Source organism: Gastrolobium bilobum, unplaced genomic scaffold (assembly GCF_033153095.1).
Source record: "Gastrolobium bilobum isolate Gb01-03AN ecotype WA unplaced genomic scaffold, APGP_CSIRO_Gbil_v1 utg12016, whole genome shotgun sequence".
In the NCBI taxonomy this organism is placed as follows: Eukaryota; Viridiplantae; Streptophyta; class Magnoliopsida; order Fabales; family Fabaceae; genus Gastrolobium; species Gastrolobium bilobum.
Genome location: NW_026896391.1, coordinates 1 through 22,631, shown reverse-complemented (window position 1 = coordinate 22,631; position 22,631 = coordinate 1). Strand labels below are relative to the sequence as shown.

General features: G+C 35.0%; 1 protein-coding gene across 2 annotated transcripts; it reads left to right on the top strand.

Annotated features, from left to right (window-relative positions):
• The first annotated feature begins 394 nt into the window (after positions 1-394).
• Positions 395-14,566, top strand: LOC133299497 (V-type proton ATPase subunit a1-like). 2 transcript variants are annotated; one of them, XM_061498960.1, is made up of 18 exons: positions 395-810; positions 2,145-2,189; positions 2,680-2,802; positions 3,010-3,117; positions 3,450-3,563; positions 3,683-3,856; positions 4,027-4,164; positions 4,862-4,969; positions 5,127-5,234; positions 5,359-5,507; positions 6,303-6,456; positions 9,968-10,128; positions 10,966-11,172; positions 11,262-11,445; positions 11,541-11,624; positions 11,968-12,164; positions 12,254-12,313; positions 13,900-14,566. In XM_061498960.1, exons 1-18 carry the CDS (start codon positions 652-654, stop codon positions 14,102-14,104), a joined length of 2,478 nt encoding a protein of 825 aa, XP_061354944.1. In that variant the 5' UTR covers positions 395-651; the 3' UTR covers positions 14,105-14,566. The 2 variants fall into 2 exon arrangements, with proteins under 2 accessions (XP_061354944.1, XP_061354945.1); XM_061498961.1 differs by lacking the exons at positions 395-810; positions 2,145-2,189 and having other exon boundaries at positions 2,682-2,802; positions 3,450-3,570.
• Positions 14,567-22,631: the final 8,065 nt, after the last annotated feature.

Here is a 22,631-nt window from a genome sequence, read left to right as displayed (position 1 = left end):
TTCTGATCCATGATATTAAAAATGAGTAAGTACTAGTACAAAAAAGAAATGAGTGAGTAAGACAGATAAGAAAAGAAGGTAGGCCTATCCCAAAAATATACAGGACAATCAAATAATATCAAACGATGGTAACTCAGTTGACACCAATAAATTAAGTAGATGAGAATAAAAACATGTGTTGGATCTTTTTAATATCATCTTTGGTCGGAGTGGGATCCACCGCAAATCAAATTAACCTCGAAACGATGAACAAATTGTAATATCTCGAAATAAAATACAATAAGTACAATAAAGTCGAGGCCTAATGCTATATTGCGTTGTGCCATTGACGCCTAAAATTACCGCCTGTTAGATTATGATATATGACTGCACCGTCACCGTGTGCGTGCATACCGGTCAAGGTTGGGGGAATTTTACGGGGAACAACAACAAATCGCTTATAGCGTTTTTTGATATATATTTGTCCTAGTTTTTTTTCTTTTCTTTTCGACCAAACTTTTCGAGACACAGAAATTTTCGGATTCTAATTGCAGTGGGGAAGGGGAAGCTGAAGCTGGAAGCTGAGTCTTCAAGTTCTCCAAATTAAACCCCGCATAGTGAGTTACAGAACACGGTTTCAGTCTCAGATCTAGAGACCGATCCATTTTCTCGATGTTTTCCGGGAAAATGGAACAGTTCATAGACAACATGCCGCAGATGGATCTGATGCGATCCGAGAAGATGACCTTCGTTCAGCTCATCATCCCTGCAGAGTCTGCTCACCGCGCCATCTCCTATTTGGGCGAACTCGGCCTCCTCCAATTCCGAGACGTAAGTTCTCTTCCAGATCCGAACTCGCTTCCTCCAGATTCCGAGCCATCTCCTATTTTCTTCGCGCCTTTTTGTGTGTGTCTCGAACGTTGAGTATGGAGTTTTCGCGTTTCCTGTTGTGCATGGATTTGTAACTTGTATGAATTTTTAAAAAGAATGTTAGTTGAATTGACTACGAGCCTCAAGAAGTGATGAAAATGCAGCACTGCAGGATTTAGTGCTGAATGCAAATTTGTAGGAATCCAGTGCTGGTGCTCGTATTTGTCGATGAGCTAGTTTGGTTGATTTGGATGTTGGATCCTTCATGCTTAACTGTTTATGCAAAATGATCCAACGTTTGAGTGTATTTTTATGAAAATTTTCTTAAAATGTTAAATCTAATTATGGTTCGAGACTTGAGAGGTGTGAAATTAATTGCATTATGGGTTTCTTATGTCTAATGTTGATTATGGAACACGTAATCGACAAAACTAGTACTTAGCTAAGTTTGATAATTATGTTCTCAAGCTATGGTGTTTTTCCATCATTGTTGAAGGTGGTTAATACCTTGTTTAGTTGATTCAGAGATGATGGGTGCAGTTTGGCTTCCAACTTACATCCAACTACTAGATCCCTTCTCTCTGTTGAAACTTGTTTAATTGGTTACCATCTGAAGTTAGATTGTATCCATAGATATTTGAATACTGTTGACAACGGTGAATTCTACTGGTAATTCAGGACATAATGGTTTCACTTATTGTTGACTGTTTTCATCAGTCAAGTGTTATTGTGTTGGAGGACTATTTTTGTTTAGAATTGTTACTTATTATTTTTCTGTCAATTAGCATCCTTTTTCGAATGTTATAAGAGTACACTCCTCCGTAGTTGCTTAAAAACTGGTGAAGATCCATCTACACAACAAGTGAGAATTGCTATACGTCTTGAGAGCTGTAGCTCGAGTCCAGGATCAAGGCTGTGCATTTTCTGAATAAGCTGGATTTTCAAAAAAAAAAAATTTATGTTAATTTTCTGATCCGGTCTATTATCTTATACACTTTCACTTGGAGAGACTAAAACGTGTGAATGTTATTTGATTTCTCAATGATGTCCCTTTGTTGTATCATATTCGATGCTGTCCAACTGTCCCTATACATGAAAGATATTTTGGTGGCAATTTTGCACGTGCGTTAGGAAATATTCAAAATTTGTTCAAACTATTTTCTTTCCCTCCATATGTAGGCTTGTGGAAGTACTTTTTGGCTTTCTAAAATTTATAGATTGGATTATGATGGTGTAATTTTTTCTATAATCTTTCATCATTGCACTATTTATGGACATTGTTTTCTTGTCTGCAGTTGAATGCTGAAAAAAGCCCCTTCCAGAGAACGTTTGTTAATCAGGTAATCTTCACTGTGCTAATGAGAAATCTTATAGCATTCTGGATGCCCTAAATATTGGCACTTTTTGGAAATGTTAGCTCATTTGTATAACTTGTGGTTATTAGTCTACAGTTGGGATTTGAAACTTCTCTATACAGCCGGTTCTTATAGCCCCATGTCCTTATATGATTGCATGTACAACTTTATTTGCTTGTTTAGATTTTTTTTAAAAAGCATAACCAGTAACATTGGTTGCTTTATGTGAATCAGATTATAGTTACCCTAATCCTCATAATTTTATTTTAAAACACTGAAGAAGGTTTAAATTTGGGAAAGAGTTCACTTTTTCCGTTTTTGGTATCTTTTATAGAATTTGTGCCTGCTGAGATTGTTGTCTTTTTTGGTTTTAACTTGGACTGGATATATTGTTATCTATATTCAGAGATCATGATTGAGATAATATTTTCTTTTTTTATTATTACTGATATTAAATGCATTTCTTTTTTGGCAGGTAAAGCGATGTGCGGAAATGTCAAGAAAGCTACGTTTCTTCAAGGATCAAATCAATAAAGCTGGTCTAATGTCTTCTTGTCGTACTGTACTGCAACCAGACATTGACTTGGAGGATTTAGAGGTCTATTTCTATTACTTATTTTTTCCCATCAGATGTGATTATTCTCTTAAGGTTAGCTTTCGAGTTACATGTTGGCATGCTGCAAGCAATGACATGATGCTGTAAATTAAGTTGGTGCTCTGCACTCGGCAGTTTGCTAACTTTGCTTGATGATTTTCACTCTTGAATCTGATAAATATATGTTCTGTTGGATTTCTCTTATACCAGGTTCAACTTGCTGAGCATGAACATGAGCTAATTGAAATGAACTCTAATAGCGACAAGCTTCAGCAATCATATAATGAACTCCTGGAATTCAAGATTGTACTGCAGGAGGTATTTTTTTTTCCTTGATATTTTATGGTGAGCATATTCTCAGGTTAATTTAAGGTGCTGAAGGAGTCTATATTGTCCCTGTTATTTTGGTTACATTAGTTTTTCCTGCTTAAGTTCAGTTAGCAAATAATGGTCTTTATGATCATAATTTAGCATTAGTTATTGATTTTTATATTCTTTTATCTGTTTTCTTGTTTTAATGTATTCTTTCAATTACCAATATGATATTTGTTCTTAACTCACAATTGCAATCCTGTTCTTTTAATTAATAAAATGTCTCCTCTATGTTTTCTGTCATGCACGTGTGATATAATTTTGTGTGTAAATTTCAGGCGTGTGGTTTTCTTGTTTCAAGTCATGGCCGTGCTGTTTCAGAAGAGAGAGAACTACAGGAAAATGTATACTCCAATGATGACTATGTCGAGACAGCATCTTTGCTTGAACAGGTTCCTTGTAATATCCCTTATCATCCTTGATATTTTTTTACTGTGAGAAGTGCAAATAATGTTACTAGTTTTTAAATTTATTTTGTTCTGTAAGTGCACTAAAATTGTTTATTTTACAGGAAATGAGATCTCAACCGTCAAATCCTTCTGGTTTAAGATTTATCTGTGGGATAATTTGTAAATCCAAGATTCTGAGGTTTGAAAGGATGTTGTTTCGTGCTACACGAGGAAATATGCTTTTCAATCAAGCACCAGCTGATGAACAAATCATGGATCCTATTTCAACTGAGATGGTTTTCTTCCTTCTTATTTCTTTTAAGAATATTGATAATTTAGCGCTTGTTTTCCCCTTTCAATCTTTATTTATCATTTTGACCTATCCAGTTCGCAGTTAGTTTATATTCCCATTGATGTATTCTATGTCTCTACATGATGACTCAGACTCCTTAAATTTTCTTTTCAGATAGAGAAAACAGTGTTTGTTGTGTTTTTCTCTGGGGAGCAGGCAAGAACGAAGATTCTGAAAATTTGTGAGGCATTTGGTGCAAATTGTTACCCTGTTCCTGAAGATATAACTAAGCAGAGGCAAATAACTAGAGAGGTATGTCTGCTCAGCTTAGGAAGATGTTATTTTTTGCCTCTTCAATAATGTATATTCTTTCATTATGACATATGGGCAAAGTGTGCTCTACATAAAATTGGGATTTTTGTGGCTACAGTTTCAGTGAGAGAGAATATTTTTGTAGTCTTTTAAGCGAAATAGGAATGCTAGCAAAACACTCTTTGATGCACTCTTTTCAACATACTCTCTATTATTGAGTGAATTTCATGTGGGTCCTACTAGATAGTGAGCCCAAGTTATTTAGTGGGAACCACATGAAATTCATCCAATAATAGAGTGTGTCAAAAAGAGTGTTGCTAGCATGTTTTTTAAGCTAAATACTAGGGAACTCTGCAAATCTTTGCTTGTGAACTAAGTCCTTTTTTATTAACATCATACTTTTACCGAAGTATTCTCAGATCTGGTTTTGCAACCCAAGAGGACTTGTTTTGCTCTTCAGTTTTTCAATTTTTTTTTTTTTGGGCGGGGCGGGGGGGGGGGGGGGTCGTCGTCTCCGCAATAACATTCGGGGTTATCAAGTGGTATGCATGGGGAAAAGTAGTCTTACATTCAATTGAAATCGACTATACCTTTTGCTTTATGTTCTTTATGTTGATTTATATTTCATCTTTGGTGACTATAAATATGGAAGTTGGAATCTCTGGTTAATGGTTGACAGGTTTATTTTTGGGTACAGGTTTCATCTCGTCTTACTGACCTAGAGGCAACTTTGGATGCTGGGATTAGGCACCGGAACAAGGCTTTAGCTTCTGTAGGGGACCATCTAGCAAAATGGATGAACATGGTAAGAGTTTGCTTCTGTTTGTCTCACTGTCTGAGATATTTTTGTTTTCTATGTTTTAACTGCAAAGCAGTCCTAATTCCTGATCAACGTGTGCAAATAATGGTTATCTATTTTGAAGTTTGAACCAATAACTCTCATCCTTATCCCCTTGTCCTAGGTAAGAAGAGAGAAGGCTGTCTATGATACACTGAACATGTTAAATTTTGATGTCACAAAAAAATGTCTTGTCGGAGAGGGCTGGTGCCCTATGTTTGCAAAAACACAGGTAATTTTTTATTTCCTTAATTTGTTGGATAATCACTGACTCCCTTGCCCGTTTAATTTGAGGAATTGAAAACCTCTTCAATATGTATTCTCTAATAAGGAGCTTGCATTTAATGATTTTCCAGCTGCAGGAGGCACTGCAACGTGCAACTTTTGATAGCAATTCTCAAGTTGGCATAATCTTCCATCAAATGGATGCGGTAGAATCACCACCTACATATTTTAGGACCAACACTTTCACCAGTCCATATCAGGAAATTGTTGATGCATATGGGTGAGCCTAATTAATATTTACTGAGTTTAGTAGCAGCAACATGAATACTTTAATGTCTTGAAGTAATTTTTTTGGAGTTTCTTTTATTGCATTATTTTTCTTGAAGTTAGAGAAAAAATGTGTGTCGATGTGCTATACCTCTGTCGATAGATTGATGAATGTCTGATCAGGGTATGTGGAATTGGAAAAAGTTAATTTAGGATGGCACCTTTATCTTGCAGACAGCGTAGCAAATTGTCTGATTATATGTACTACCTCTAAAGTACAGAGGTTTTTTTTTTTTTTTGGTAATAGATAAACTTTGACCAAAATTAAATTAAATTTGTAAGTGCTTGATAAAATATTTTACAAAGAAGTTTCCTACTTTTCTCTGGATGAAGTCAACAACTGGAATTGTCTTAAGGGGTATTTGAATAATTAGATAAATGAAGAAGGATAACAAAGCTTTATATATTAGGAATAACTTAACCACTACTTTAAAAATTTATCTGTACACTTGGATCCATGAGCCTTTGTGGAAAGAAAAAGTGGGAGAGTTTTTCACCCCTTTTTTGTTTCTAAACTTGTTTGTTGATCTGAATGTCTGTCCAAGAGGTTGTAAATCTTCCTTAGCAGTTAAATGACACGATTTTACTACAATATGTTTACTTTATATTGTTTGAGGTTTTTATTTCTGTATTGAATCTAGGGATGTACCGTGGTGGAAACAAACTATCTAGCTTACTAGCTATTACTTCCTACATTTATAATCCATGACATCTGATTAGATTCCTAATTAGCCCTTTTACTTGGCAGTGTTGCAAGATACCAAGAAGCAAATCCTGCAGTTTACACAACTATTATATTCCCCTTCCTATTTGCTTTGATGTTTGGGGACTGGGGTCATGGAATTTGCCTGTTGCTGGGAGCATTAGTTCTCATAGCACGTGAAAACAAGCTCAGCACGCAGGTAAACTCTTTCCTACTGTGTTATAAATGAAGTAATAACTAGTTATCCTACTCATAAACTAAATATCTATGATTATGAGTCTTTTATTTAATAGACAAATGTGTAGTTCGCATTTGAATTAAGTTCTTTTGCTTTAAGAAAACTTTATAATGAAACTATTTCAAAGATAATATTTTGTTATAAATGTTAACATACTTATAATCTCATAAAGTATAATTAAGAGACTCATTAAAATTTATTAATTATATGATTTAATTTTTTATTTATTGGTAACAATATTTAGATGCACTTTTAAACTCAAATATATAATTTAAACGAAAAGAGGTTATTGTATTTATTGTGACATGTTAATTGAATTCTTTTAGGACATGAAAAATGTTTATAATTACTCTTTATTTTTTTCGCCTTACAAAATGATGTTTTAACTCATTTTAATTATATTTTGATAATTTTTTCTTAAAGACATCTTATACTAACCCAAATCCCTATTTACTATCTTAACATATATAATATTTATAAAAACATTTATGCATCTTATGTTCTAATATTACTAGTATAAATAAATAAATAAAATTGGTTCAATAGTGAATCCACCACTGAAATGGGCATTGGGGAAGCTAACGGGTGTTTTTTTCGGTGTTTTGGGAAAAAGGGGGGGGGGGTATGAGAAAGGGATATAATGATGTTTGAAATGGCATACTCTTATTAGATGTCTCAGCTCTACCAACAAAGTTTTCTCAAGGGAACTTTTTCAAATATTCTTCTCATTAGAACTTGAAACATTAAGATTTTATATATATATATATATATATATATATATATATATATATATATATATATATATATATGTGTGTGTGTGAAAGAATAGCAATTTTTAGGGTATTTTACTAATGCTTATTTTTATAGTAAAGTATGTATTTTTTAATTTATTAAAAATGAGTGCACTTTGATTGCTATATAAAGATAAAAATTGAAATGTTAGAAAAGATTAAAAGTCAAGAAAGATATCAACATCAACAACACCTTTATCCCAAATTAATTGGGGTCGGTGGTAGATGAACCCAAATGAAAGATACAAAAAGGTTGAAAAAAAGAAAAAAAGAAAAGAAAAAGAAACATAAAAGTAAAAATAAATAAAAAATAAAATAAATAAATTAGTAATAATATATATATATATATATATATATATAAGTAAAAAAGAAAGGGAAAAGAAGAAGAGGGGGAAATGAAGGGGAAAAGGACTAAAAAGGGACCATCTGGAACATAGGAATAACAACGGGTCTAACCCTCCACCATGCTTATAGCTTTTCTCCATTCCTTTCTAAGGCATACCGTCCACCAATCTATATCTCACTCCATTAAATCTTGTTTTACTACCTTCCCCTAAGTAAGTTTCGGTCTACCTCTACCTTTTTTTTGTGTTGAGCTCTTGGTAACAAACTTCTGTTCTTACGGGAGCATCCAGGGGCCTTCTCATTACGTGCCTAAACCACCTCAATCTATGTTCTCTCATCTTCTCAGCCACCGGTAGTACTCCTACCTTTCGTCGAATATCTTCATTTCTTATCTTATCCATCCTCGTATAACCACACATCCACCTTAACATCCTCATCTGTGCTACTCCCATTTTATGCTCATGTTGCCTATGTGCTGGCCAACATTCAGCTCCATATAGCATTGCAGGTCTTACTGCTGTTCTATAGAATTTTCCTTTTAACTTAAGGGGGATTTTGCGGTCACACAAAAACCCAGATGCACTACGCCATTTCATCCACCCTGCTCTGATTCTATGTTTTACATCCTCATCAATCTCTCCACCTTTTTGCAAAATGGAGCCCAGGTATTTAAAAGCATCTTTCTTGGGTACCTCTTAACCACTTAGATGCACGGGATCTTGGTCTACATCTCTTACCAGAGAAAACTCACACTTCAGATACTCAATCTTGCTCCGACTTAATGTGAATCCTTTAGATTCCAAAGTGCTTCTCCACAATTCAAGTTTTCTATTAACACCATCTTTGCTCTCATCAATAAGCACAATATCGTCTGCAAAAAGCATACACCATGGCACTTCCTCTTGAATATCTTTTGTTAGTTCATCCATAACTAAGGCAAAGAGATAAGGACTTAGAGCTGACCCTTGGTGTACACCTACCGTGATAGGGAAATAACTTGATGTTCCGTTACAAGCTTTCACACATGTAGTAGCCCCATCATACATATCCTTGATTGCCTTTACATACTTTGCTGGTACCTTTTTCTTCTCCAGAACCCACCATAAAACTTTCCTTGGAACTCTATCGTATGCTTTCTCCAGATCTATGAACACCATATGTCCTTCTTCTTTTCTCGATATCTTTCCATTAGTTGTCGCATCAAGAAAATGGCTTCCACGGTACATCTTCCTGGCATAAATCCAAATTGATTTACAGAAACCTTGGTATCTCTCCTCAAGCGATGCTCAATAACCCTCTCCCACAACTTCATAGTATGGCTCATTAGCTTAATGCCTCTATAGTTAGAACAATTCTGTATATCTCCCTTGTTTTTGTAGATAGGCACAATTATACTTTTCCTCCATGCATCCGGCATCTTATTTGTCTGGAGAATCTTATTGAAAAGATTGGTCAACCATTTTATTGCCACATCCCCCAGGCCTCTCCACACTTCAATAGGGATGCCATCAGGTCCCAAGGCTTTATTAGTTTTCATCCTCTTTAAAGCCTCCTTAACTTCATGTGTATTAATTCTGCGCACAAATCTTCTATTCAAATCATCATAAGCGTCCTCCAAGTCCACCTCACTTATATCGCCATCCCCATTAAACAGCTTGTTGAAGTAGTTCATCCATCTTTCATTTACATCTCCATCTCTCACCAAAAGTTTTTTATTTTCATCCTTGATGCATCTAACTTGGGTGAGGTCTATACTTTTCTTATCCCTTATTTTTGCAAGTTTATATATACCTTTTTCACCATCCTTGCTCCCAAGATTTTTATACAAATCAGCGAAAACCTTGCCTCTAGCTTCTCGCACTGCTTTCTTTGCATTTTTTCTCGCCAATCTAAACTTTTGCAAGTATGGCTTCCATGGTAATAGTAGTGGAAGAACTTTTATATTATAAACAATATTTTATAATGGGCGTGTGACTTATATTATGGTTCAACTTGGATGAATAAAAAATTTATTTGAGATATGTCAAATTTGAACATTCTTTCTTTTCCTTTTAACTTTAAGTACGGTGATACTGGTTGATGTTCAAAGAATGATGTATCAACTAAGCTTTTTATTTTTAGCTGCTGAGCATTCAGTGTACATAATTTAGCTACGAGGCATTTTTTGTAACTAGTATGTATTTTTGTCCCTAAATATATTGAAAGATGAAATGTTCTATTGAAATATATTTATTGTAGTACATACAAGTACAAGCTGAAACTCAATATAGCCTTTACTTTTGTTTTGCTCTTGGCATTGCAATTAATATCTAACAGTTCTATTTTATTTCTGCCAGAAACTTGGAAGCTTTATGGAGATGCTATTTGGCGGGCGCTATGTGATTCTTTTGATGTCACTATTTTCAATATATTGTGGGTTAATCTACAATGAATTCTTTTCTGTTCCTTTTCACATATTTGGTTCGTCAGCTTACAAATGCCGAGATAGCTCATGCAGGTGTGTTCTATTTGTCTCTTAGAGCCTCTCATTTTGGTCCAGTTGAATGTTTTTGGCTTTATGATATAAAGATATATGATGATGCCTTGTTGATGTTGTATGTTTCCCTTTCCCCTTTTAATTATTTGAGTTGCGCCTTGTTCATTAAACATTTTTCAATTATTGCTCATAATTTTTCTTATTTATTTTGGGGCTAAAAACAGTTAGAACTTTTTTCTTACTTAAATTACTTCTCTTTTGCATCCTACTTGGTGTGAACATGACCCAAGTATCTCCACTTGTAGCTGTGCACTTTGAGCGGCAGTGGGGTAACAAATTTATTATTTGCTAAAATATGCCATCTAGGCTGTAATCATGTGGTTCGAGCAGGTGGGTTTTGGGTGGAGGACATAGGTTGAAGTTGTAGTAAGACTCCTTGATGCACCAAAAAAAACTATTTGCTAAAATACTAATGTTAATTCAAATAATTGTGCTGCTCTTAAGCTATGGATCACCACAACGAGAAGGATTTTTTAGTTTGAAACCACCAAATGTATTTATTTGGTGATGGTTCTCGGGTGGGTTCTTTACTTTTATGCATTATGATGGTTTTTATTAAAGACTTGCGCTTGAGTGTATGTATGTCTGTCTCTGTGAATTCCTCACATGTATCCATTACTACATTGAATTATCCTTTGTTCCTCACCTAGGACTAATGATTCACATTTCACTCAATTATTATTGGCTGAAAATGTACACACCTTGGAACTTATTTTGGAAGTTTTTACTTTTTTAGTAAGCAGCAAGTTTTTAACTCGGGTGCTGTTTCATTTTTCATCATCCTCACCTTTTTATCAGGGATGCACATACTATTGGCTTAGTCAAATACCAAGATCCATACCCATTTGGTGTGGATCCCAGCTGGCGTGGAAGTCGTTCAGAATTGCCTTTTCTGAACTCTATGAAGATGAAGATGTCCATTCTTTTTGGTGTGGCACATATGAACTTAGGAATTATATTAAGTTATTTCAATGCTCGTTTCTTTGGAAACTCACTGGATATAAGGTGTTTCACTCTTCTGCCTGACCCGTGCAGTTATTATTGTGCTATGCTTTTAGTAGAATGTTTTGACTTACTATTTATGTTGCTCTCAGGTACCAGTTTGTGCCACAGATTATTTTCCTCAACAGTCTATTCGGGTATCTTTCCCTTCTCATTGTTGTTAAATGGTGTACTGGCTCTCGAGCAGACCTTTATCATGTAATGATATACATGTTTTTAAGCCCCACGGACAATCTTGGTGAGAATCAGTTGTTCTGGGGTCAAAGACCACTTCAAGTATGAATCTGGATCTTTTCTTCATTGTTGCTTAATAAATATTTGTTCTGCTTCCTGGTTTTTCATCCTACTTAAGTACTGCTCGGGTTGTGCAGATTGTGCTATTGCTTTTGGCTATAGTTGCAGTTCCGTGGATGCTCTTTCCGAAACCTTTTATACTAAAGAAGCTTCATACTGAGGTGCCATTTTAACCTGCCTTGTGTATGATTTTCTTGCTAGAAATTTTATTCATCCAAACCTCTATTACATTTATATATGGATAATATGCTTGTGGTTTGAGTTTCCCCCTTTTGTCCCTGAATTTCTGGTTAAGGTTGTTGAACATCAATTGTCCTTGAGAATTATAAGATCAATTTTCTTTGGAATGAATATGCTTTAGTGCTAAACTACTTATAACTCAGCTATAAGGACAGCTTTTCTGGTTATCATTGTCTTCGTTCTATACTTTTTGTTGCAATCAGTAATTAAATGCCAACAAGTTTGCCAATATTATTAATCATTTATCCTGCTGACATTATGCAGAGATTCCAAGGTCGTAGTTATGGTATACTAAATTCCTCTGAGATGGATCTTGAGGTGGAGCCAGATTCTGCCAGGCAACATCATCATGAAGAATTCAATTTCAGTGAGGTTTTTGTTCATCAAATGATCCACTCCATTGAGTTTGTTCTAGGTTCAGTTTCAAATACTGCATCATATCTTCGACTTTGGGCATTAAGGTTTGTGCAGCCATGATTTTCCCTCATCACCATGAATTCCTATTTTATATATTCTTGTTTCTTGGTTGATTTTTCTTACCACTTTGCAGTTTGGCACACTCGGAACTTTCTACTGTTTTCTATGAGAAAGTTCTGCTTCTTGCTTGGGGGTGAGTTTGACTAATAACCTGTCTTCTATGTGCTTTTAAACTCTTTATTGAGATGTTTCTGTATTCTTTACCATTATTTGAATATTTAAAAAAATGTGCTTCCTTAGTTGAAGAAACAAAAATTCATAATTGAACTTGGGTGGAATGAGATTCCCTTCACCTTCAAGATTTATGTGGAGATATTCATTTGTGACCCACAAAATCACACCTTGCTAAAGGATGGTTTTCATAGTCTATAATAAAGAGTGCACTTAAAATTTAATTATGTGAATATAGTGAGGAAGGTCAAGACTTGCATTGGATACTTTAACATGTCAGTTTATTGATCAAATTGCCTCACTTCTTTGTTATTTTAAACTATTGTTTTGATATGCTTGGTTTTGTATGACAAAAACATATCTCTATGAGATTCAAAGAAATAAAAGTAAACCTCCAATTTAGTACTCGATATGATCCTACATCAATGTGGTCCCTGAATGATAAATCTTGAGATAAAAATTGTCCAAAATGTAATGTTCACTAAAACCAAATTGACATCATGAAATAACCAAAAATCATCATTTAAGGACCAATTTTGATGTCACTAATCTTTCTGAGTGCCCAATTGATGTTCCAAAACTCTTTCGAGGACTAGGTTGGGAGTTTACTCAATAATTAATTTGCCTATGAAATGAACGTGGTATGATTTATTGCACTCCTTTACTTGTCTTAGATTATTCCAAGTTTATGAGATAATGGTATGGAATGGTTACCAATGTTGGTGATATTAAGAAACAGTGTTTTTATTTCCTTCTAAAATGTAGGGATAAGTCAGTAAAAGATATTTTTATGGCATAGAATAGTTTTTGAACAGATAATGTGTTTATGGTTATTTTATTGGTGTAATCATCATGAAAATTCTAGCTGATAAAATTATTTTGAACAATATTGGTGCAGTCTTTAGTGTATAATGCATGAGCCACCAGCTAGTTTAGATGAGGTGGCTTTTGATTGGCACCTTATTAGGAGTATTACTATTCTCCCCGTGTTATGATTTTTCTTTTGTTTTTAAGATTTTTGGTTTGGGTAGGAGGGTAGAGGGGGCTGCACTGCACATGTTATGAATATTTATATTTGCATCACTGTAGAAATTTTAGTTAAATTAATTCAGAGCTGCATGGAAAAGCCCTAGTCTTCGAATTATAACTTTCGCATTCCACAGTTATCCATCTTTCATGTCTGAATTCCTTTGTTGTGCACACACACATACACATAATATATATATATATATATATATATATATATATATATATATATATAGTTTTATTGTGTATTATGTCGCTGGATCGTCCTGTTACCCAAAACTACATCGTTTTGGATATTTATTTCCCATATTTAATTGATCGGAAATGGATATTATATTTCTCTCTTTTCCTTTATCATCATTGATCCACCTTTGTATGGTTATAATTCTCCTAACTGGACAAATCCTTATATCCAGTGACTGTACAAATCCTTATATCCAGTGACTGGACACCAGACGGATCCTATATATATATATATTATCCTTCAATTATTAATGTTATTCCTGGTTGCAATTAAAACAGGTATGACAATCTTGTCATTCGGTTAGTGGGGCTAGCTGTTTTTGCCTTTGCGACTGCCTTTATACTACTTATGATGGAGAGTCTTAGTGCTTTTCTTCATGCCCTGCGGCTTCACTGGGTAGAATTTCAAAATAAATTTTACCATGGTGATGGCTACAAGTTCAGGCCTTTTTCATTTGCCTCCTTAACAGAGGATGATGATTGATCCATTCATATTTGTCTTGGTTTCTGGGAAAATACATGCAAAGGATATTTACACATGTGAAAGGAGCACATGATGAGAATTTGTAGGAACCAAATTTGGCAATTTTGGTTGTTAGGTTTACTTGATGATATGCTGCTTGATATTAACCCAGCATTAAAAAACTTTCTTGCTCATTTTCCTGTGGCTTCGCTAGAGTTACAGATCACTGCCACTCTTCATGGAAGACATCTGTAAAAGAATATATTTATTTATTTTAGAATAGGAAACGGGAAGAGATAAGGGATGGGACTGCTTAGACTAAATTTTTGTAAAGAGGACATGGGATCCATCATAGAGTGTAGTTATTGGATTTTGGTTCTTTGGGGTTACATACATATATACGATGTACCGCAGGTTTTGCTGGGAAATAACCATTGATTCTGAAATTTTCTTGTATTGACAAATGACAAATTATAGAGTACCATTTTTTCTATACGGATTTATCAGAGTAAGATACAGAAATCTGAAGTTGAATAATGCCATCTGTATTGAACTTGTGTAATGATAAGTTGGCACCTTACCTTTTGAAACGTTAATTCCAGCTCCGCCTGTGAAATGAAATCAAACTGGATATAGCCTACTTATCAAGTGGTGAAAGTTTTATTTATTTATTTTGTTTGGTTAAAGAGTATATTTTCAACTTTTATATGACATTTGCATATATGGTTCGTTTTTTTTTTTTCGCTTTACCCAGAAGTAAAGAATGGTAATTGCAGCACCTAAAAATTACCATTAAAGGAACCGTATCACGTAAGTAACACAGACGAGATTCACACCCACAAAGATTGGGAGAAAAGTTCAGATTTTTTGTCTTTTTGAGGTTAACTCCAATTTGTCGAGCTTTTTTCATGCTTGAACTACAAATACTAAAGCATAAAAAATACGCTTTTTGAACAGCTAACCCCATAGATGAATGACAACTGAAGTCTGAATGTCTGATGCAATATGTAAGTGAAATAGATGCTCTTCCGGCGGTTTTAGAGCTTATCATCATTAATTCCGCGCATCTGTTACATAGATTCAATTCTGTTGGTGGAGGCCAAACCAAGATGTTTCCGGCGGTTTTAGAGCTTATATATGTTGATATCTTTTACTTTTGACACATAAATCTCAACTTGCAATTGTATCATATGTTTAGGAATCTAATTTACATAATAATCATTCACCTATATAACTGGGAAATTGTTTTCTAATGCTATAGGAGACCTACTCTCCTTACATCGAAAACTGAGCCTCATTTTTTTTTCTTCAAAAAAAACTAATGGCCCACTATATTTTATCTCAGCATAAGATAAAATTTGTCACATGTTGCATAAGAAAACTAATGCCCTATAACTTGTTGGATATATGCTCTTTTGGTCACTAAAGTCCTATTGGGCTTCAGTGAAACTTGAGCCCATGAGGCTTAGGGTTGAGTTATGTCTAAGACCTAAGCGTATATATTCATAGTTTTCTCATCTTGTGCCTCCAAGGTGAATAGATCATCAGAAACAAACCCCAAGAGGCAGACGTTCATCATCTGAACGGTTGCCCACACAACCATCTCATCCTCCTCGAGAGATAGTCTGGAAGATCTGCCACAGTCCAGCTTCAAGGAGGTTGTTTGTGCTGCGACACTGAGGTGAGCTGTTCGTGAAGAGGAATCCTACAAGGGAAGATTCTACACGACACCTGCGCACCGAGAGGTAATTGTGAAACAAGGATGATTCGGTAAGCATACCAATGTACTAGGTCCTAAACCGCTTCCGCATAAATCTAAGATTTCCTACAATTGGTATCAGAGCCTTGGCTGTACATTGGTATGTGAATCTAGTTTCACTATTCATGTAATTAGTTTTGCTTCTTGAAATGTGGCACCTAGAGTTCTAGGATTATGGTATGAATCTAGCATGTGTATTTTATAATTCATTTTCATAAAAGTTTAAATTTTAATCGGTAAAAATGCTTTAATCCATGGTTAGGGTCTCTCGTGTATTTCTCGATTTGTAACAAGGAGGCTAATCCCATATGATTAGGTTTCCTCTTGTTGGTTTTGTTTATTTTTGGAATTTCTGTGTATTTTTTCAATATTTTGTAAAAGTTCAAGATCGAGAAATCGCGAGGAAGATGCGCAGTCAGCACTGTCGGAGACTTTTAGAGGACTTACCGATCTCGGAATGGGGCGATCTATATATGGTTGGAAAGAGGACGGAAATACGAACGCAACGGTGGGTGGCTCACCGCCATTTGAGTTTACACGCGCCTCTACAAGATTCTGAGAGTGGCCGCCACTCTCCGGCAAAGAATGGGAGAGTGAGAGAGCGTCCGGCCACCTTTTTGGGTGGTTCCGGCGGCGGTGCACTCGTCTCTACGTGGTGGTCCTTCCCCTGGAGTTTCAGCCTGATTCGACTTTGGGTGACGGCGCGGCAGACCTGACGGCTAGGGTTCCTCTTTCGCGTCCTAGGGTTTCTCGCCAAAGGATTGGGTCTTTGGGCTTTTGGGCCCATGAAACCCTAAAGGGGCTTGAGACAGATACTATGGGCTAGGCGAAAGTTGAATTCCAAAGTTGTATTATTTAATTTTATTTTATTTTATTTTCTTTAAAATAGGAAGGCCATGGATTAAAGTAATTATGATTTATTATTTAATGCTTTTATTGATTGGTATAAATTATATGATAGATAACATGCTTTATTGCGATAACATGCCATATAGAATAGGTGGTGCCATATTGTTGCATAACTTGTATGATTGCATGAGCATAATAGCTATTATGTCTTCAGCGACTAGTATGATAGTTATTATAGGATTATTTTGATTTTAAATCATCCTAAGAAATTAATTAATTATTATTATGATTTTTATTAAAAAATCTAGATTAATAATTGAATTAATTAATTTTGGATTATTAACATCAAGACAAATAATCGTTATGGAAATTATTTTGATTTCAAATTATCCTCATAAATGATAATTATTATGATTGTTGCAATCTAGATTAATAATTAAGTCAGCTATTTGGATGATTTAAATCTAGAAAAATAATTAGAGAAAATTTCCTAAGAGAATTCTTTTATTTTGCGAGTAATTTGTGGGTTTTTCTGAAATGGTCATGGAATAACACACGCTGCATACAACATTCATGTATCATGATTGTTTGGAGCACACGCTGACGTAAAGTGACCGGATTTCAGGACCTTAATACTTTCAAAATTATGTTAAGCTTAGTGCACGTTTATCGGCGCTCTTACTTATATAGTTTTTGAAATCAAACAAAGGATACTGTCAATTAAATAATTCTTGGAAATTAGAAAATGTTGCTTATGTTGAATGGAAGGAGATTTAAATTAAGAGATTAATTTAACCTTCAAGCGCATTATAGGACCATTAATAAAATAATCATGTGAAGTCCCATCGAATAAGCATGATTGGATTTTATTAGATTGGACTTAAATATCTATGGGAGGAGATTTAAATTAAGAAATTAATTTAACCTCCAGGCGCATTGTGGGCCTATCAATAAAATAATCATGTGAGGCCCCAACGGATAAGCATGATTGGATTTTATTGGGCCTTAATAATTTCAAAATTTTAATAAAGTATTGTACGTCCCATCGTCGATAATACTAAGTTATTAAAGATAATTTTGAAATTAAACAATGAATTCGACTGGGCTTATGAAAATTCTCAAAAAAAATGTTGAATGGGTGAAGGTTTTAAAAATTAATTAATTTTAAAACCTGCGGGCTCCATTTGTGGGTTTATTAGTGAAATGGTTATCGCTGAAGCCCCATCGGATAAGGATAATCAGATTTCACTAGATTAAATCTTAATAATTTCAAAATTTTAGTAAAGTATTGTACGGCCCATCGTCGGCAATGCTTAGACACTAAGGATAATTTTGAAATTAAACAATGGTTAATTACATTCAACTTTGGTAAAATTGTTAACCCTCCCATCGAGGCTCTGGCAATGGCACTGAAGGCCCAAATAACAATTTTGGTTTTTACAAGTGACTTGCCCATCGTAAGCCTTGTAAAGATAAACTGAAGGATTGTTAACAATAAACAAGAGTAGTTATGAGAATCTACTCGCACTTCGTTTGTTTATTGCATTATTTGTTTGTAATTGTGTGCTTTATATGTTTTTCAGAAAATATCTTAGAAATGATTTTGAGTCGAAAACCTCTAGATGGTACCAACTATGAATAAGTGAAAAGCAAATTTTTTGATATTGTTTTAAAACATGGAAGCTAAAATTTGTTCTGACAATGCGAGGGCCATAGCAACCTGCAGAGGATGCGTCTAAGGAAACTAAGATGCATTTCTCAGATTGGGAAAGGGCAGATATGGTAGTTCGTTGCTATATTATTGTCAGTCTTTCCAAATACTTGTAGAAGCAAGTGTACATGATTAAGAGTGGAGTAAAAATGCTTCAGACTCTTAATGACATGTTTGCTGCGTCTAGCGGCTCTGCCAGACAGAATGCAGTCGGTGCAGGTTTTGCTAAGAGTCTTGTTAAATCCAAAGGGAGACCCAAGGGTGGTAACAAGAACAAAATGACTTGGTTATCAGTTGTCAAACCAGTTGCTATGAAGAAGCCGCAAGGCAAGTTCTTCAAGTGCAGACTGAAGGGATACTGAAAGAAAAATTGTCCAGAGGTGATGAAAAGAACCTGACATGGGCATATCAAGGCCTGATCAGTGAATGAATTATTGATTCAGGAATCACTGATTATGTTTGTTACTCTTTGTAGTAGTTCAAACATGGCATACCTGTCAGCAATGGACAGATATTTTAAGCTTGAAAATGGGAACTTGTGTCTGCATTTGCAGTAAGACAAGTTATTTATAAGACTATGGTTTTGGGTGATTGTTTATTTGTTCTAGATTTCAAGAGGAATTCAATTTTTGTTAGTTGTTTTGGTTAAAACATGGGTTGACAATGCAATTGATTCCTCAGTTACATTTCGAAGTTCATCTTCGTCTTGTTTGTTCTGGTACATTGTTTAAATAGTCTTTATTACCTATGTCCTATACCCTTTTTAAATTTGTTATGTTGAATGGAAAGGATGATGAACAAGAACTTTCACCAAAGAAATAAAAGTTTCAAATGAAACATCACTTTGGCCTTTGTGATTGAGTCATATTATCTCAAGTAGGAAACATATTTTAGTTAAAAGAGGGACTGAAAGTTCAATAATCTTTTAACTAACAGCTACATGTTAGTCCTATTTGGAAGGTAAAGTGGCCAAGCAATCCTACAAGGGCCAAAAAGGTTTGCGCAACTATTCAACTGGAACTGGTACATACTAATGTATGTGGACCAATTAGTGTTCAGACCAGAAGAGGTGATGAGTACTTCATTATATGAATGTTTACTCTGGATTTGGACAGATGAACCAAGTGTGCCATAAGTCTAAAGCTTTTGGAAATTCCAAGAGGTTTAGTCTGAGGCAGAAAAGCATGTAGGTGTTCAAATCAAAAACACTTTGGTCTGACTAAAGTGTGGCTACCTGTCTGGTAAGTTCAGGTCTTACCTGATTTAAGAGGGGATAGTTTTTGTAACTGTCAACTCTAAGAACGCATTAGTTGAATGAAGTTGCAGTATGCAAAAATCAAACATTTCTAGACTTGGTGAAGATCATGTTCAATTATTCATCTTTGTCAATGTTGTTCAAGGGAGATGCCTAAGAGAAGGAAATGTACCTTCTTAACTTGATTCCGTCAAAAGTTTGTTGTAAAGACACCTAAAGAATTATGGAAAGGGTGCAAGCCCAGATCAAACCATATTCGGATTTAGGGTGCTACGACACACGTCCTACAACAACAGTCAAATGATATGGAATCTTGTATGGAAGAGTGCATATCTTTTGGCTACCCTAAGAGAACTAGGGATGATTTCTTATTTAGTCTTAAGGACAAGATAATCTAAGTGAGCACTTACATGATTTTCTTAAAGGAGGACTAGATAAGAAATTATAAGCTCTTAAGTTAGGTTATTCTTGATGAGATTTATCTCAGATCAAGAATTTTCAGAATCTCTAGAAGCTTCATCCACTGTTCCCTTGATTGTTCAAGAGGGGATAGATATATCTCTAAGTGAACAAACAAGAGAACCATGATTGGAAATTCAACATGATAATATATAAGTGAAACTAGTAGAAATATTAGTATCACATGTAAAGGAACAATATCAAGGATAATCGGATCCTCAAGAAATTGAAGATCCATCATTTGACCCACTATTTGTTTTACCTATAAATACACAAGGTCTAGTGCAGTACATTCGTAGTAGGAGAGAACCTTGTTAACTCTCAAGTTATCTCTTGTTGAGTGATATTGATCCTACTAGTTACGATAATACACTAGAAGATGTTGTTGATCAAGTGTTGCTCACGCTATGAACAATGAGATGAAATACTTGTATTTCAACTCCGTTCGGTCCTAGTAAATACACCAAGAGGGGTAAAACCCACAAGGTGCATGTGGACATAAAAGGCAAAGAGAGGATGGACAGAAAGGTACCTTCAAAGCTAGCTTGGAGGCATTTTTTGCCAGACGCCATGCTTGAGTCTATCCAGATTCTCTTAGTTGCTATAAGTCTCAATTATGAGATTTCATTTTGGGAGTTGGATGTCAGGATATCTACATACAACAACCAAAAGGGTTTATAGCAAATGAGTAGGAACACACGGTATGCAAGTTGTGAAAGTCTATTTCATAGACTTAAGCAAGCATCCAGGTCTTGAAACATCAGTTTTGATCAGGTTATCAAAATTTTGATTTTGAGAGAACCTTGATGAATTATGTGTATTTGTATGTAAAGGATACAACGGAAGACAGTAGCTTTTCTGGTACTTTATGTAGATGATATGCTCCTTATTAGAAACAATGTGGAGGTAATATCAAGCATAAAGAGTTGGCTAAGTTAGTGTTTTGGTATGGAAGTACTGGGGAAGCCAATTATATTCTTGATATAAAACTCTTATGAGACCGGAAGAATAAGTTGTTGGCATCACCTCAGGCTACTTACATTGACAAAACCCAAAATTCAACATAAGAATTCTAAGAGAAGAATTATAATTCTCAGATGTGAAATTCATCTTCCTAAGGAGTGACCAAAGACTTCTAAGAAGGAAGAATGCATGAGCAAGATATCTTATGCTTTGGCAAAGGTAGACTCACGCATATCATGTTGGGCGTTAAACCAGACATCTGTCACGCAGTGGGAGTAGTGAGATAGTACCATTTTGAACCTAGAGGAATACTAGATTATTGTTAAGCATGTACTCAAGTATCTTTGGAGAACGAGAGATTATATGCTGGTTGGGAGTCTTGAAAAGCTGAGTTTTCAAAAATTCAGTTATTTCAAGTGGATATTGACTCAAGAAAATCAACCTCGAGCTATGAGTTTTTCACTAAACTCAGATAGCATTAGAGGTGGATCTTGCAGACCCAGTTACTAAGAGTTTGCCTGAACTTGTGTTCGAGAGGCATGTTACTTCTTTGGGTCTTAGGAGGATCCCAGACTTGCATTAAGCAAGTGGGAGTTATTGGTTTCATTGTGCTCTTGGAGTAAGACGATGAAACAATAAAATAATTTTCTGAATTTCATAAATAAGGTTTTATTTATTTATTTTGCGCACTATTTACAAACATAAAGGTCCGGATCAAATTGTGGAGTATATGATCATATGGATACGTTCATGGAGGACATGATCATAGGATCTCACAATTGATGAATGGAGTCACAGCCATTAAATAAAGTTGGGCACTTCATTCAGGCTGCAATATTTTATGAAGTGATTTTGTCCGAATCATTGTAAAATATTGGTGTGAATTAACATTCACATTGAAAGGATCAAGGAGAGATTTGATTAAGGTTGTTTTTCTGTCATAAGGTATCAAATCTCCAGTTAACTATAGTTATGTGATTGCTCTTAATCCTGAGTTTATTATAAATAGGTAATCAAATAGTTTTCATTCTTTGATTTACCAACGGGTGAGGTCCGATCTTTGACGGCCAATAACTCGGTGTTTTGGGAGTGAGATTAATTTATTATCAGTATTTATGAGATAAACAACAAGGAATTTATAGGAAATGTCCCCTTGATATATTTCGGTACTTGGATATTAAAGACATTGGCCAGTGCATGTAATCCATTAGAGAAATTATCAAAGTCAAGGGAATAAATAATTGATTGGGTTACAGAAAACTAATCAATGAATTATAGACATTCTATAAAGGGGCAATGCATATTAATGTTATAAAGGTCATTAATCTTGGAGTTCACGTTCGGGCTTTTAGTGGAGTAGCACCGAATTAGATAATCTTGTAAAGATTATCAGGAGCCTTGATCAATGACAAATGGTAGGTTCCCAGGCTAGCTCGAGACAAGGGATGAGGTATATTATCAGATGATGATAGCTTATGGGCTACATGGTCTTGGGTTTACGAACTCAAGTTTGTATCTTAAAGAGCAAGTGGGAGATTGTTGGATATATGCT